The 19089-nt window shown below is 34.9% G+C and overlaps 1 protein-coding gene across 2 annotated transcripts in view; it reads left to right on the top strand.

The window, feature by feature from the left end:
• The window catches only part of CCDC60_1 (coiled-coil domain containing 60), a 43071-nt gene extending 31043 nt beyond the window's left edge, over positions 1 to 12028 (top strand). The window contains exons 15-19 of one of the 2 annotated variants that reach the window (XM_051217643.1): positions 1308 to 1454; positions 2764 to 2919; positions 5769 to 5856; positions 8810 to 8968; positions 11817 to 12028. In XM_051217643.1, coding sequence (XP_051065061.1) covers positions 1308 to 1454; positions 2764 to 2919; positions 5769 to 5856; positions 8810 to 8968; positions 11817 to 11864 — 598 coding nt within the window. In that variant the 3' untranslated portion in view covers positions 11865 to 12028. The remainder of the gene's footprint in view (positions 1 to 1307; positions 1455 to 2763; positions 2920 to 5768; positions 5857 to 8809; positions 8969 to 11816) is intronic. The other variant, XM_051217645.1, reaches the window with a different exon arrangement.
• The last annotated feature ends 7061 nt before the right edge of the window (positions 12029 to 19089 follow it).

Below are 19089 nucleotides of genomic sequence, written 5' to 3'. Positions count from 1 at the left end.
TTCTTTTTTTTGTCAGTGAGTAGGTTAGTGTTTTTTTAGCGAGTTAGTTTTATACGGGATATGGTCGCTAACCCCATGCCCAACCTTCCTCCTTTATTCGGGCTTTAGACCGGACGTAGCCCCAGAGGGGCTCCAGGTGGAGTTGTTAAAGAGTAGGGGGTTTTCTAATTCTTGAGAAGGTCGACAAAGACTAGAAAGTATCTAGGTTCATGAACTTTTTAGATAGATAAAATTCATATATAATTTTATTTAAATATAAATTGATTCTATGCAAAGATGGTTGATGGCTAACAATGGAATACAAAACGCGTGTTTCGTTCTATTCGGGTCTCGTCAGTTGGATGTAGTTGCATCCCAGTGTTGATGTTCACACTTGGACTCGAGCCATTATGCATCTTTACTTAGAATACATGTGAATTAAGGCAATATGCACAGTATTCATATATGGCAACAAGAGACTGATCAGTTGCAGTGCTAAACATCAATGGGAAGATTCAAGTAAACAATACCAAGTGAAATAAATTGATTGTTGGTTTTTAGAACAGTAAGGCGGCAAAAAGCACTTAGTGTAATTGAATATTCAAACAAGAATGATAAAAGTGAATAATCGATCGATTCTCATCGATGTTTTCATATGAAAAGCTGAATACTTTGCTAGTTATTTGATGATTTCATCCAGTTTTAGAGAAGAATATCCTTTAAGAGTGACAGTCGTAAACTGCACTGTATTTCGACCCTGACGTATGGTAGATGATAGTCATTCAACGTTTTATCAACAAATATACCTAAGTTTTCTATTAAAGCAGAGTTAACTAACTGAATGTTATGAAAAACGTTTCGTCGTTTACATTTTTTTGTATGGGGATTTGAGGAGATTGTAGTATTTTCACAGTTGAAATCATGAGTCAATCTAAGCTAGATCATCATTGAAAACCTGGAAGCATTGATCGTGACCAGTGGAGTTCAATCTGTATCAGATATGAGGCAGTTACTCGCCGAAAACAATGGACGAAGGGTTGAGCAATATCATTGATTGATTAAAGTTAACTATTAACACTGTTGGATGCTACCTCAGTGTCTAGAGGTCAGGTATTCATGCACAAGACCGAAGATCCTGAGTTCGATTCCCGCGTGTGAGGTTACGGATGTACACTAATGAGGAATCCCATATCAGGAAGAAATGGCTTATCTACGCTTACAGGTTCTTAATGGTGACCTATCTTAGATCGACTTGTGGTTTCAACTGTGGGCATCCATATTTATCTGAATTGAAATTACTGTTATTGAGATTATAATTTCTATTACAGGCCAGTGAAAGGTCACGTGAATGAAGTTCCTAAAGAGTTTTCCAGTCATAAGTTAATAAATTTAGTGAATAACATACGCAAACAATTATCAATAATGACTGATGAGAACGCTATTAAATTGCAAGATCGTTTGGAATTTATGAAACAGTAAGTTTTACTAAGTTTATTGTACGTAAACTGTAAGATAAATTTATATTTAATAGTTAAATTCATGAGTCAATTAAAGCTAGACCATCATTTAAAACCTGGAAGCACTGGACGTCCGTCTTGTCCTAGTATGGGATTTCTCAGCAGTGCACATTCACGATCCCACTCTGAGATTCAAAATCGGGACCTATCGGTCTCGTGCGCGACTGCTTAACCTGTAGACCAATGAGCAGGCATACAACGGTGTTGAAGTTTAACTTCAATCAATCTTTATTTCATGATTCAAATTAGATTATTTATAAGGGTTATACAGAGAATGATATTTTCATAGTGAGCAAATGGTTGTAGATCAAATCATTGCTTTCATAGAAACGTGAATGTTGATGATATCCGGCCATCGACCATTGAGTATCGTGTGTAAGCAATTGTTTATAAATACTTATACCTTTTTGATGATGATTGTTGTAGTTCTACAAGTTTCAGCTCCATATAGTAGAACTACACTATATTTGTAGCATATTAGTGATTATCTTCCTCTAAATTCTTAGGGGTGGATCATTTTAATGATAAACGATTTTTTCCTAACTTCATACTAATTTTATCTTCATTTATTTATTTAAACACATAAACATTGGTACAAAATGGCATCAAACAGATATGCGCCACACAAGTCATTCGATTTTTGTAAGGGCTGTGATGTCCGAGTGCCCAAACCGAAGCAGGTGACTTTCTCAGGGGACCTCACCCGGAGCCTCTGACTTAAATGTCTAGTCCACAAGGCAGTTGAGCAACGTCAGGATATACAGTCACATGGTAGCCGGTCACCAACAATTGGTTCATACGACATTTGTTCCTTCAGGATACTGGAGCCCTCGTACACCATTAGTTTGGATTCGGTGTTTTCCAACTTCCCTAAGTAGATCCTCCGTATCCACCAACTCGGTTAAAGTGACGGATATTCTCTTTTCGTCCTTTCAATTTCGTAAACAATAATAATGTCACGAGAAGGGAGTGAGTAGAACTTCCCTTGGAGTGGTTGTATGCATGTGGTTGTGTGGGAGCATTTCGAGAGACTGAGCTTACTCTCCCCACTCTCCGGGGACTGTAAATGTAGTGTCACGAGTGGGATTCGAACCCACACCTAAAAAGTTTAGAACGTTTAGAGAAAGGAATTGAGTTGATTTTCGCCGTAATACATCATTATCATTTATTGAATCATTGTTTCGTTAGCTGTAAGCAATAAAGTTGGGAAATAAAATTTGCCAGTAATAGTCTACTAAGTGTTGAACTTTTTTTTCTCTTCTTATAGAATAAAACCAGAAATATGCTTGACTAAATATCATAATATTCCTACTAATCGTTATACACATATAGCTATGCAATGTATGCGTAGAATGGCTCTTTATAATAAAGCAACTGGTGAATTGGTTAAAAAATCGAATCAAAAAAATGAATTAGCACCATGGTAACTAAAATTATATTTTGATATGAATTATTTTAGATCAATTTGGGGTTATTATTATTGATCATTAATTGATCTGGTATTTTGATATTGGATAACTTGTGATCTGTGCCATTTCCCGTAATTGATCCATTTTATTCATTCCTAGTTTCATGTATCCGTTTGTTTGTTTGTTTATTTTTTTCATTGCAAAATAGAAAATATTCCAACTTCTAATATTTTTCTATCATTAGGAAATTAAACTTACTGAATAAGCAAAGACAGATAGTGGTTAGCAATGGAATCCAGGACACGCGTTTTGTCCTGTTTGAGACTCGTCAGTCGGATGTACCTGCAGTTCAAAGTTGATGTTCACTCTGTAACTCGAACTCAGCACCGTTCGCTTCAAATGTAATCGCGATATCCACTTAGCTATTGAGTCCTGTTAGCCACTTGATACTGTGTTCGAGTCTCAGAGTGAAAATCAAATCTGAGATGAAAGTACATCCAGCTGACGAGTCCCAATTAGGACGAAACACACGTCGTGGATTCCGCTGCCATTATCCATCTTTGCTTATAAGGCTTGTGACTTTAGGCAATATCAAGGCAGTCCACACAGGATGCACATATGCTAACAAGAGGCTGGTCAATTACAGTCCTAGATAACAATGGGAAGATACAAGCAAACAACACCATGTGAATTAAACTTACTGAGTTAATACTAAACTAAGCATGTAGTACATACTTTTGGTAGGACTCAAATAATCCAAAAGAAATCACATGCTGAAGATCTAAACAGAGGGGGGAGGGGAGAAATAAAGAATAGTCATGGCTTTAAATAGGTTAACTATAAGTTTCTTTACATTAGTTTCTCGCAGTTCACTGACTTTAGATATGACGGTTTGATTACTCTATTTACATTATTTTGAACTTCACATATTGCTTTTAATATACATATAAGATACATGCAAACTGCAAGTACATAGGATCATATCGGACGAGATCAAGACTTATGATAGAATTAGTGTATGATGAGATATTTTCTTCTGATTAGCTTTCTTGCTTGAATAGTTTGAAATCTTATTTCTCACATGATAATTAGATAAAAATTTAATTTAGAGGTAAGAAAATCGACTCAGTCAGTCAGTCAGTCAGCTACAACGTAAAACCAGACACATGTGTGCATCGATCCAAGTTCCCATACCTCATTAACACACCAAGATGAAGACCAAATTCATAAAATTAGTTAATTCAGAGGTGGTAATATATAAAGGAAAGTTTGCATATAAGGACATGGTACAAGAATAAAGAATTAGTTCGTAGAAAGAAAAATATGAAGCGATTTTAATCTCGTAGTTTAAAGGAATACAGAGAGTATATACACTTACACCATTGTGATCGATTCTGAGCCATGTCACCCACAGTCTCCAACCATTGGTTACGATAGTCAGGTGGATCCCAATCAAGTAGTCTGCATCTACCAACATGGGTCAGACTAGAAGTTAGTAACTTCAATGACTGATGCCACGTTTTGGTTTGGCCGCCCCTAACTTTCTTCCAACCATCTTCAATACCGGTTAGCATTGCACGTCGTGGTAATCGGTGTTCAGGCATACGTAACACGTGGCCCAACCATCTCAATCGATGAAGATTCCCAACCTCTTCAACTAATTTACCATCATTCCCTAATACCCTACGTCTAACCTCACTATTACTTAATCGGTGATCCCAGCAGACGCCAGCAATATTTCTTAGACATCTGTGGTGAAATACTAGTAGCAAGAAAATTGACTAATGGTACGTTAGTTTCTGTGAGTTGTTAAGTTCTGTCAATCAAAGTAAGAATAAATATTTTTTGTTTATTTTATTATAAGACTCTTCAGTAGTGCATATCCACGATCCTGCACGCAGGATTCGAACTCAGAAACTTCGTTCGAGGTTCTTTATCTTCTAGCCGTTAGCATAAAATATATATCATTATATATAAGCACTTTTTACATAACTGCTACTGAGAACTACTGCGGATCCTACATCATTACTTTATAACGTCAAATGATAGACGTGAGAGATCAACTATAGTTCATAGAGGGAAATGGCCATTTTAAGCTAGATAAGACAGTACGACCTGTGAACTATGTAGTCAATGATCTTTAAAGCTCAATAGGGGTTCACCATAATTCAAATGTTATGTTATAAAAAATGAGTCTTAACAACTATCCATTAATTGTCTGAATTTACATCTTAATTAGTTACTAACAGATTGTTCTCTGAAATTTATTTTCTATGTTGTAATCACTCTGAATGTTTAAAAAATTGTTTTCAATACCATATTTTGCGCTATTGATAATAAAACCTTTTGTGATAGCAATCAGTCAGTACCTCTCTAGGGGGTGTTCAAATTAGCGATAATTCTTTATAAACACAGTGTATTTAAAAATTTTATATTATTTTGGTTGAGATCATGATTCGATTGATGTTAGACCACTATTAAAAACCTGAAAGCACTAGATGGTCATCTTGTCTTATTGTGAAACTCTTCAGCAGTGCGCATCTACAATCTTGCTCACGGGATTCCAACAGGTATCTACTCTAGTACAATCAAAGATGGTGGTGCGATTTCGTGGATTGATTGAGGTTATGCATCAACACCGTTAGGTACCAGCTGGCTCAGTGGTCTAGAGGTTAAGCATTCACGCGCGAGACTGAAGGTGCACTGCTGAGAAGTCCTACAATAGGACGAGACGGCTGTCTAATGCTATCAGGTTTTCAGTGATGGTCTAACATCGATCGTTCATGATCTTAATCAGAAAACTTAATAATCTCCACAATCCCTATACGGATAATTTATTGTTATTGTTTATTCCTAAATTTAGGTATTTGGATATTTTGGCTGATTTATGCGATCTAAAATCTGAACCGAAATTTATAACCGTTTTATCTAAACTTAAATTTTATGCTCAAGTAAGTAAATTATCAATTTCTAACCATTTTTCATAAATCTCCATTCTGATAATAATCATTATATGCTCATTAGTGACTGACTTCAAGATGGAATTCTTGAAGCTCTAGTGAGAAGACACAAACCATGGAATCCAATCTGTGTCGGGTGGAAAGAGTCATCCACTTTAGACAATCGACGAAGTGTTGCACAAGATCATAGATTGATTAAATTTAGACGTTAACACTGTTGGATGACGGTTCAGTAGTGTACAGGTCAAGTGTTCGCTCACAAAACTGAAGGTCCTATGTTTGAGTCCCATATGCGTGATTGTGGATGCGCACTATGAAGGAGTTCTATACTAAGATGAAACGTTCAACCAATGCTTTCATGTTTGCAATGGCGGTATAGCTTAGATCGACTCATGAATTATTAAAACTGACAATTTTATACAAAATAACCATAGATATGTAATTATTAACCTTCATTTGACTAAAATCATTCAAATAGCTAATTGGTTAATGTACCGCGCATCTTTTAAACTTTTTCTTCAATATTAAGTCACTGTGAGATAATTCACTTTCGTTAAATAACTTGTTAGATTAAATTATATTCACTCCATAAGGTTACTTAAACATACTTACGCCTGTTATTCCCAATGTAGCACAGGTCGCCAACCAGCATTCTTCAACCCACTCTGTCTTCGACCATCCTTCCTAGTTCTATCCAATTTTTGTTCATTCTTCTCATGTCTGTCTAAATTTTTCGGTGTAATGTGTTCTTCGGTCTTCCTCGTCTCCTTTGACCTTAAGGGTTTCAAGTCAGCACTTGACTTGTGATTCAGTTGAGTGCTTTCCACAATGTGTGTCCTATCCACTTCCAGCACTTCTTCCTCATTTCTCCCTCCTATGGAATCTGGTTTGTTCTCTCCCTCAGTAGGTTGTTGTTGATAGTGTATTGTCAACGGATCGGAAGTATTTTCTGAAGAAAACTGTTAATAAACAGTTGTATCTTTTGGATGATGACTTTCGTAGTTCTTGAAGTTTGCACCCGATACAGTATAATTGTGTTGACATTTGTATTGAAAATTCTGAGTTTGTTGTTGTTAGAATGTAGTCAGATGAACTGTAAATCAATTGAACCTCGAAAAATACTGATGAGCTATCTCTTTGTAAGTTTTGAACTCTGTGTAGTGACAAACTACCTCAAACGACATAAAATTATTCATTCAAAAAAAATCGAAGAAACAGTTTAATTAGCCTAAATGCATCCTCCATTATTTTTAATATTCAGAATATTTTTCTGTATGGGTTGTGGAGATAGTTGAATTTCATTTTAGTGATGAATCTATTTAAGTCGGACCACTAATAAAGATCTGGAAACATTGGACCGCCGTTTGGTTTTAGTATGGGACACCTCAGCAGTGAACATCCACGATTCCGAACGCGAGAGTCGAACGAAGAACCTTCATTCTCGTGTGTAAACATTTGACCTGTAGACCACAGGGCTGGTATCCAACAGTGCTATTGTCTAACTTCAATCAATCCATGACATTACGGGATCAGAGTTTGATTCCGTGCTCGAGATCGAAGGTCCTTAATCCACGTCCTGTGTACAGGATCGTGGATGCGCACTGCTGAAGAGTTCAACGCTTCCAGATATTCAACAGTGATTCGAAATATTCTTTTCATTTTGTAATATTTTGTTCTTTGGCTATTTATATTTTCCCTAATCATTTTATAACTGTCTAACGTTTTTCTTATTTATCTGTAGAATAATAAATGATTCATCTTCGTGAAGGGTTTCATGTCATTAGTTTAGTCTGTTTCTTCTGTTTCGATTCAACCTAATTTAAATTCTATGCATCTATAATTTCCATAAAATCCATTCTGTTGCTTTTCTTCCGAATCCAAAACCAAATGGTTTGTATTGTTTAATTTCAGTCATTACTTAAATATTCTGGATTGATTCTACAGTCAGATTTTGAACTGATTCCTCTCCTTTTTACATTTAAAAGTCTATTCAAACCTTCTTCGACTGTTTTGTTGATTTTTTTGAATAGGGTAAACATAATTTAACTTCATTTGAGCTCATTGTTTAACTTGTAACATGGTTAACTGTTTTATGCAAACATCTCAGTCATAAATAAGTTCACTCGTGATACGAATAACCTAGAATTGACGTTTGTGTTTGATTCACTTTATGACATAGCTTTGAAGTGTTTGGGGAAGTACGAGTTCCTATAACACTGCAAACATGGATTTCTAATGATAACTGGTCAGCATAAAATCCAACCTCAGAAATTTCTGTCGACTGTCTCTAACCATTTGAGAACAGATCAAGTTCATTGTGATATCAAGTCATATAGTCCAGTGACCACTTCGTAGATAAAATAGAATTGTTTATTACTCAGTAATCAATTAGTCTAAACTGCATAATACTCAATGGGAAGATTCAAGTAAATAATATCAAGTGAATTTAAACTTCAGTAATAACTAAGTGCATAACGCGATGGCGTTTGAAGCGGACGGTACTGAGTTCGAGTCCCAGAGTGAACATCAAAAAGTCTGAGATGCGTGTACATCAAGCTGACGAGTCTCAAATAGGACGAAACGCGTGTCCTGGATTCCACTGCTAGCCACTATCCATCTTTGCATACAAATGCTTGTGAACTAAGGCGATACCGAAGCATACGCACAGTATGCACATACGCCGATAAGAGAAACTGATCAATTGCAGTGCTAAACATCAATGGAAAGATTCAAGTAAACAATACCAAGTGACTTTTATGTTATTATTCAGCGTTGTTTTATCTTTTGATTAAAATGCTATAGAAGATCGAAAACAGCACAACATATCTGATATTTTAAAGAACTAATGCTTTAAGAAAATATCTTTATTCATGAGTAGTCAACAGTTTGGACTATCATTCCTTTCTTTCTAACAGCTTGACGTGGGGTTTCTTTTTCTTTTTAGTTGTCACCAAGTCTATTTACTGTGATGTCATTTACTCGTGTCCTGTGTTCTTTAACACTTTGGGAAATTCTTTTACCAGCAAGTGCTGTAGCGATTGATTTTATACGAACACGTATTGTAGACATGTCCACTGAAGAATATTTTGATTGGTTATGTCAAGTAAGCTTTTCATTCAATTGTTCATGTATTAACCATTGAATTAAGTCCAAAATTCTTGATTAGGATGTGAATTTTTTTCATTCTAAAACTTCAGATATTCCTTATTCCCAGTTAATAAATCAACATCCTAAGCAAGTTTCTCTTACTGTACAACATACTTCAAAGTATAGTAGTATCAACAAAGTGCCTGTGATACTTGAATATAATTTACATTATAAGCAAAGATGGATAGTGGCTAGCAGTGAAATCCAGGACGCGCGTCTCGTCTTATTTGTGACTCGTCAGCTGGATATACTTGTACTCATAGTCGATGTTCACTCTGAGACTCAAACCCAGTACCGTTGGCTACGAAACGCGCATCCTGGATTCCATTGCTAACCAATATCCATTTTTGCTTATAAAGCTTGTGCTTTTGGGCAATATTAAGGTAGTCCGCACAGTATGTACATATGCCAATAAGAGAGACTGATCAATTTCAGTCCTAAATAACAATGGGAAGATACAAGTAAAGCAATACCAAGTGAATTAATAATTTACATTAGTTTGCACGAGTTGATAGGACCACTGTAGAACTTTCATCAAATTCTGGCAGCCCTAATTCAAGCTAAGAACATATTTCGCTGACGAAAACTGAAGTTAACATATGTCAACAGCCTTACAAATTTTCAGATTCTACTTAACTTGTAAAAGTAGTAGTAACACCAAAACTTGATAAACGTTTGTTAAATTCAATCTGGAATAGAGATTTTTCAACTTATTACATGTAGTAAGATACTATGCTGCCTCACTTACTTACGCCTGCTACCCCAATGGAGCATAGGCCTCCCACCAGCATTATCCAACCCACTCTGTCCTGGACCTTCCTTTCTAGTTCCATCCAATTGTTGTTCATTCTTTTCATGTCTGTCTCCATTTCTTGGAGTAATATGTTCTTGATATTTGTATTGAAAAGTCTGACTTTGGCGTTGGTTTACAGTTGTTTTGAATTCCAGATGTTCTTCAATTGTAGATATGCTGCTCTTGCTTTGCTGATCCGCGCCTTCACATGTGCATCAGATTCACGGTGTTCATCAACGATGCTGCCCAGATGTATAGAGGTTTTTACATCCTCCAAAGCTCCGCCTGAAACCCCTCTGGGGCTACTGCCGGTCCGAAGCCCAGATAAAGGAGGAGGGTTGGGTATGGGGTTAGCGACTCCATTCCATAGAAAACTAGCTTGCTAAAGAAACGCTAACCAGAAAAGATACTGTTCTAGCACCATCATTAAAATCTGTTTCATTACAAAGTGAAACGTCTTGAATAACTATTTAACTCATTTGACGAGTATTACCAGCTTTATTAATTTGAATCCAACTAATCTACATCTTTTATGGTATAAATGCAATACTCAGTTATATTTCCAAGTGTTTTTTGTTGTTTTATAAGAACGTATATCATATGTTCTGTGTCTTTCGGAAGTGAACATTTAAGACATATGATTCAATGAATTAAATTGGATCACCACCCAGTGATCAATCAATTGTGGTTACATCTTAGTCCTACAGAAGGTCAGTCACGGCCCGGATAGCTCAGTGGTAACGTCTCTGACAGTGAAGCTGGGTGACACGGGATCGAATCCGTCAGGAAGCACCAGTTCTTTCAAGATTACAGGTACACCTTACTGACGAGTGCCAGGTAACACGAAACCCGGGTCTGGGGTTTCCTGTTGACTACCTCCAACCACCATCTAATCTCAACATAGTGCACGCAATCCTGAGTCACCTAGACTAGTGACCACATTGCAACTTGATCGATAGCATTCGATCTATCAGTAAGTGATAATCTAATACACACGCTATGAATTGACTGACAACTGCTCTGTATTACATATTAGGTTTTAGACTGTCTTGGTTAAACTATGAATTTCAAGGACCACGTGGAATGTTATATTTACGCAGTAACTTTTTCACAGTTTTTCAATAGATCATAAATATTCCTTTATATATTCCCCTTTCATGTGTATCCTTCATTCTATCTTAATATCTTTTGAATTAGGTTTTGTTAGAAAGTATAGCAATTTTGAATCATGTACTTATTTATTTATTTAAACATATAAACATTGGTACAAAATGGCATCAAACAGATATGCGCCACATGAATCATTTGATTTTTGTAAGGGCTGTGATGTCCGGGTGCCCAAACCGAAGCGAGTGGTTTTCTTCAGGGGCCACACTCGGAGCCTTTGACTTAAAGGTCTAGTACACAAGGCAATTGAGCAACGTCAGGAGATGCAGTCTCATGGTAGCCGGTGACCAACAATTGGTTCATACGCCATATGTTCTTTTAGGATACTGGAGCCCTCGTACACCATTAGTTTGGATTCGGTGTTTTCCAACTTCCCTAGTTAGATCTTCCGTATCCACCAAACCGGGTTAAGGCGACGGACATTCACTTTTCGTCCTTTCAATTTCGTAAACAATAATAATGCCACGAGAAGGCAGTGAGTAGAACTTTCCTTGGAGTGGTTGTATGCATGTGGTCGTGTGAGAGCATTTCGAGAGAGCGAGCTGACTCTCCCCACTCTCGGTTGTGTCAGGGCATTTGGGGGCAAATCATGTACTACTGTTCCAGATTTTTCTATTGTAACGGTTTATCTGTCTAAAACAGTCCAGTATTTTTTATATTTTCTAACTCCTATTGAAAAAGGGTCAATGATTCACAATAATATCTATGTGAGAATTAGGCAAAATTTATAGATGACTTAAAACTTATGATTTAGATATAAGTTGACCACATCAATCGACCTGTTTGTAGCGATTTCTTTGTATACCGTGAAATTCCCTCTTTCATTTTCTTGTTCTTTATATAGACGTATCCAAAAATCAAGGAACTTATCACCCACAGTACGGAAGATTAATAATTGAAATAATCAATAACAACTGACTTTATTCAGTTTCGTTTTTGTGAACTTCCATTTCATCATCAATTGTGTATGTGTTTATTTTCTCATCTCTGTTGTATCTATCTATAATGTTTTAAAAAACATTTTCATGAATATATCTGATTGTTAATCAAGTTTAACAGCTTTCTTTCTGGGTTCGCTGGAAGTTTTTCGGTCAGTTGTTCATGCTAGACAACTAGACAATCATGCCATGGAAACCAACTAGGAAATCTGAACCTTACAACATAGCTAAAAAACAAGCACCTGAATTGATAAAGATCAACAGTCTAATCTACACTTATTTCTCCACGCTTAAACTTAGTATTCTCACTTAGTAAACCCTATCTACTACAACTTTCATGTTAAAATACAACTTTAGCGGATCCGTAACCTTCCGAATTTTTGTTTCCCAAACACTTCACGTTACTGTACAATGCTTCATTTTATTACTCTCTGTAATGGTAAACATTTTCCACAAAGGATTAGAATGCTGTCTTCATGTAAATGATTAATCTGAATTCGAACCGCGTTCTATAGCTTGTAAATAGATGAATACGTGATCTGAAATATGTTCGTCTTTCTAGAAGTTGTTTTTCTTATGCTGCATATAAAAACCCAAATGTTTTAGGTGGATAAATACTAGTCATTTGTATTTTATATCCCAGTGTGATTAGAATGAAAGAAAACTAATTCATGACTGTTAAGCTTCTAGAAAAGGTATCTTTTTTGTCATAGTTTGGTGTATGTTACTTATGTCCATATAAGTAGTATATAACACCAATCAGAAATGAAATGTCTATTAACAGAAGATTGAATCGAAGAGAACGGGAACAGAGAGTAATTGTTATAGTAATGAAAGAACGATGAAGTTTGAGACAATTGATGGAGGATTTACAAATGAATTATTGAACGTATCATTCTCACATTTGATGAAAGAACTCTGTAATTTTGTATTAAAATACAAACGGTTGTTCCCACCCGAGTCTTCATTCGTTACAATAATACTGAGCATCATAATAGAGTAAAAGCTACAAACACTGATCATAATGTGAATTACTTCGTTTTTTTCACTTGTCGAATTCATGAGTCAATTGAAGCTAGGCCGTCATAGAAGAGCTTCAAGCACTGGATAACCGTTTCGTCCTAGTGTGGGACTCCTCGGCAGTGTAAACCAACGATCCTGCCTTACGAGGTTCGAACTCAGAATCCGTCACTCTCGCGCTGGGAAATTTGTGAAGACATTTTTCATCATGAAATGACACATACTGCGGAACTATCCACTAAATTAAGTAATGTTTTATAACCCGATTCATTTTACAACCAGACTGCAAGACAATTGGATGTGATTTTGTCTAAATTACACATAGTACGTTTTTTGATGTTGACAGCTTAAATAAAACTTTAGTATGATAGCACCATACTGTAGGTTTTTACTATATACAATAACCATAGTATTGTTAACTTATAAAATGGCATTATTCCACAGTCCTAATAGCGATCATCTTGTTGTGCTAATGAGGTTTGACAAATTGGGCCGATGCATATATATATGCATGGTCCTACGTTGTAGCTGACTGGCTGACTGATTGACTGATTCCACAGATAGTTATCTCATATAAGTTGTTTAATCTTTAACCAAAAGAGTTGTGTATTTTCGTAACCAATATAAATTTATTAACAAACTATTTGTCGTATGTTGATATATAACCGTTAAATGTATACGTGATATGATATGCAACGATTGCCCTGGCAATAACTGAAATGAAATAAGATCATTTATCACCCTATGAGACAAAAACTGATAATATTTACTTACCATTAATGTGTGATCTTGAGCAATTCTTCATCCATTGTTTGTAGTGAATAACTGTTTCCACGCGGCACGGATTGGACTTTACGAATCATGCCTGCTGAAGAGTCTCATACTAGGATGAAGCGGCTATCCAGTGCTTCCAGGTTTTCAATAGTGGTCTAACTTAGATTGACTCATAAATTCAACTATTAAAATTGTCACAAACTCCACAAATCCTTATTCGTATAATTAATGTTTATAATTTGTCTATTTGTCTAGTTGATATAATATTCAGTAAGTAACATGTAAATTTTAAATATCCTAGTATTTCATACAACTATGAGTATATGGTTGTAGAGATTGTTGAGTTTTAATTAAGATCATGAAATGATCAATGTTAGATCACGATTGAAAACCTTGAACAACTAGTCGACCGTTTTTTTCCTAGTTTGGAACTTTTCGGCAGTATGCATCCACCATCTCATACATAGAATCCAAACCCACTAACTTCAGTCTCGACCATAATAAACTGTTAAGCAAGAATAATGCTGGTTAATTTGTATCATTTAACATAGTATTAAGAAATAAAAATGCATAGGTAAATCAATAATCATCAATCTCGCGCGAGAACGCTTAACCTATAAATCACTGAGCCGGCATCCAACTTTGTTAATGTCTGAATCCAACTAGTCCACGAAATTGAGTGTTTTCAGTGAGTTACTATCTCACAACAAACTCGGTTGAACTCCATTGGTCATAGATTTTCACTAGAACTCCAGGTAATACCTCTTGGAGACGGTCACTAGTGAGGATATGATGATTGTAATCAGAGGGAGGTTTTGTGGATATTATAATAATTTTAATAGTTGAAATCATGAGTCAATTGAAGCTAGACCATCATGGAAAACCTGAAAGTACTAGATGGTTGTATCGTCCTAATATGGGACTCGTAAGCAGTGCATGTACACGATCGCGCGAGCGCAATATGGTAGATCAATTGAAGCTAGATATAAACACTGTTGGATGCTGGCCAGATCAGTGGTCTACAGGTTAAGCGTCTAGGTTTTCTATGGTGGTCTAGCTTTATTTAACTTATGAATTCATCTATTAAAACTAATAACAAATAAAGAAATTAATCACAAATATATCAGTGAAATTATTTTCTTTCTCTTTCTTTTTTTCTCAGTTTTTAATTACTTTTCTTTCATTTTATTTATTATTATGTCAAGTAAAACAAAAGTTAATTCTAATTAGACTATAAAAAAGTAAAGAAGTTTCTCCCATTATACCCATTATAGCCGTATACTTATGTATATAGGTATACTAAGAATGTGTATAACTCTTTCTCCCCTCCCTATCATTTTATTTTCTACTCAATAAATGAAAAAAAAAGCATTGAACATTGAATATTGAACATTGAAAATTGAAATAATAAAACAATTTTAATTTAATTTAATTATCATAATTGTTTTTAAAATTATTATTTTATGCATTAATATTAGTTCATTCATTGAACATGTAAATGAATTCACATGAAAAACAAAAATAATCAAATGAAAGTTAATTAGAATGAAACAAAATTTTTTTATTATGTAATAAATGTAATCATAATATTCAAGAAAAGAAATAATAATTAAAATTTAAAAATTAAATTAAAGCGGGAACAAACAAACATTAAAATAAACACTGATGATTGTGTTTCTTTGATATTATTAAATGAATAAGTAGAGTGATGATTTAAAGTTGAGATTTTAATAGAAATTATATTGTACAAAAGATAATTAGACTTACTTCACTTAATTACTTACCTTACTAACCTACTCACTTACTTACTTACTTACTTACTTACTTACTTACTTACTTACTTACTTGCTTGCTTATTTTACTCACTTACGTCTGCTACTCCTCGTGGAGTAGCATACATCGACTGCCAATATTCTTTATCAAACTCTATCCTGGTCAATTCTTTACACTTGTTCCCAGTTGCTGTTTATCCTTTTGATGTCTACTTTCAATTCTTGGAGTAGTGCATTCTTTCGTGTTCCACTTCTTCATTTCCCTTCAGGATTCCAAGTTAGTGCTTCTCTCGTAATACAGTCTGTATTGTAAAGTTAGGTAGTAACGTATGTCCCATCCACTTCCAACATCTTTTCCTAATTATCTCTCAAGATAGCAGCTGATTTGTTCTCTTCCATAGTAGGTTGTTGCTGATGATATCCGACTATCGGATACTGAGTATCTTGCGCAAAAAATTGCTTATAAATACTTATACCATTTTGATGATGGTTTCGGTAGTTCTACAGGTTTCATCTCTCCACAATATAACTGACTGTCTTGACGTCCGTATTGAAGATGCTAGCTTTGATATTGGTTGACAGTTGTTTTGAGTTCCAATTGTTCTTCAGTTCTAGGAATGCTGGCCTTGATTTACCAATCCTTTTATTTACGTCTGCATCAGATCTTCCCTCTTCATCGATTATTTTGACCAGGTATGTGAATATTTCCACCTCTTCTAAAGCTTCCCCATCAAATGCAATTGCGTTGGTGTTCACCGTGTTCTATTTGAGAATCTTGGTTCTCCCGTTACTCATGTCGAGGCTTACTACTGTAGAGGCTGCTGTCTGTAGCTCTTCTAGGGTTACTGATTGTCCCAAGCCAGGGTAAAACAGAAGGTTTGGACATAGGGTGTGTAAACTCATCCCGTGTAAGACAATCCTGTTCAAAAACAGCTAACCGCAATAAGCGAATTAAACCATTAGTGCTCATATTTCATTATGTTTGCATTTTCTAACCCCCCTGTCGAGCCTCTCTACAATCAACATGCCTTCATCAAAATTTTGTAGTGTTGAATTAGCTTTGACGTTAAAACGACTCATGGAGTTGTTTATGAGTATATATGATCGACAAGCACTTAAACCAGACCTACTGAGGCGTACAAAGACGTGATTTGAATTTTATGTATATATATATATAGTATGCAGCATTCATATCCATAGATGCCGACTCAGTGCTCTAGAGGTTAAACATTCGCGAGTGTCATCGAAAGTCCCAAGTTCGACTCCCACGTACAAGATTGTGGATGCTCACCATCAAAGAGTTCCATACTAGGACAGAACAGTCATCTAATGCCTCCAGTTATTCTAGTTATTCTATTATTCTTTGTAAATACAATGTAATATTTTTATACTTACGTAAATACAATCAGTTTTTGACACAAAAATTAAACATATTATCTTGTAATAATACGGCAATAAAACTTCTATCATAGAAGAAGAACAAAAGGAAAAAGAAAAAATAGAAGAAAAATGGAATACTGACAAGATTGTGCATCTTTTTTCTTAGAAGAAAAGAAGAAAAAAAAAACCAAATTGGTTAAGTTTAGTCGTCAAGAAATTATTAATCATATAACGGTTTGTTTAAACTCATAACTAATCAAATATACAATTATTTGGCGCCTTAAATTAATTTATTAATATTCAATGAAAGAAGTATTCACAATAGTCATAATAATAATAATAATAATCTGTCCTTTAAAGGAAGACAATTATCGATTAGTTCCATTGGTATTTCTTCTTTTACCCTTCAAATGTAGAGTTACAATAAAGTAACTAGTTATTTTATTTTTTTTAAAGTTCTAATGGACTTCTATTGAATAGAATTAATTAGTTTAAATAAAACTAATCACTAATTCGTAATCATTTTGATTGTGTTAGTTAGTTAGATTATAGTACAGACGGTTATCTATTGAAGAATTGTATCGATACGTAGATTGTCATTTCGAAACTTTCGATAGTGTAAAGTAGAAAGTAAGTTATGTAATAAAAAGAGGAATGAACTCAACGATTTATATCTTTAACACTCGTTCTCTTGTATTGATTATTAAATATTTTAGGGTGATGGGGTAAATGCAAAGAACATGTTAATATTAACATTATTAGGATAAACATTTCTTGATACTGTTAAAAGTCATAAGATATAGGTTTTTTAAGTAGAGATGAAATGCAGGACACACGTTCGTCCTATATAGAATACACCAGTTGGATGTACCTGTATTTTAGAGTTGATGTTCACTCCGGGACTTGAATCCAGTACCGTTTGCTTCAAGTGTCATCAGGTTATCCACTTCACACATTTTGGATTTCACTGCTAGCCACCATCATCTCTTCTTGAATTGATTGTGAAGTAATGACAATATTTAGGCATTCTGCATAGGATTCGCATATGTTTAAAGTATCCTATCAATTGTAGCCGTAAACACCAATGGCAAGATCCAAAGAACCAGTGTATATACTAATTAAAATTAACAGGCATATAGTTTTTTTACTCATATGAACTATAACAATAAACTCTGTGAATTAGATGGTTACTTTGCTTACTTATTTCTGTTACCACTCGGAAAGGAACATTGGCTGGCCATCAACATTATCCATCCAACTCTATCCTGGACATTCCTTTGCAGTTATATTCAGTTTGTTATTTATCCTTTTGATGTCTGCTTACGATTCCCGGCACTGAACTAACGGTGTCATTTATTTAATATTGTAAATAGTAAGGAAATAAGTTCAGAATTAATCTTCTGATTGGCTGATTATGATTGTTGAATAAATATATTTCAATGTAATAGTTGAATTCACGAGTCAATTGAAGTTAGATCACCATGGAAAACCTGGAAGCACTGGACGGACGTTACTTCCTAGTATAAATTTATCAGCATAAATTTCTTGTTAAACTATATAGGGAATCATTCGTCTTATTGAAATGTGGATTAATGCTGAGTCAATTTGAAAATATCGCCATTTTAAGAAATAGAAGTTACATAATCAGAACTATAATTTACCAATAGTCCTTGTTGTAGACTAAACTGGTAATACAGTGAAATGTAAATACTTAATTCCTATTTGATAATAAATCTCAAATTATATTCACTTGGTATATGTTTGCTTGAATCTTTCCATTAATGTTCAGCATTGCACTTGATCAGTCTCTTATTGATATATGTACATTCTGTGCGTATTGCCTAAATATTGAATTATAAGCAAATATGGGTAGTGGCTGACAGTGGGTTCCAGGATGCGCGTTTCATTCTACTGAGTTCAAGTTCCAGAGTAAACATCAATTCTGGGATGTAAGTACATTCAGCTGACGAGTTCCAAATAGGATGAAACACACGTCGTAGTTTCTACTTTTAGCCGCCATCAATCTTTGTTTAAACCTTAAATTATTTAAAGACTGTAAATAAAAACTTAACAGCGAGAACTTTGTCTATACCATTTATCTTATTATTATTAGTACATGTCAATTAAATTGTACTCAATCAATGGAGCCAAACAATTTCTTTTCCTAGTTTTACCTACCACAAAGTGTGCTAATTGAGTTATGATAAAATACAAATAATCATAGAATATATAA

This window comes from Schistosoma haematobium, chromosome 5 (assembly GCF_000699445.3).
Source record: "Schistosoma haematobium chromosome 5, whole genome shotgun sequence".
NCBI classification, from domain to species: domain Eukaryota; kingdom Metazoa; phylum Platyhelminthes; class Trematoda; order Strigeidida; family Schistosomatidae; genus Schistosoma; species Schistosoma haematobium.
This window is presented reverse-complemented; position numbering and strand designations above follow the sequence as displayed.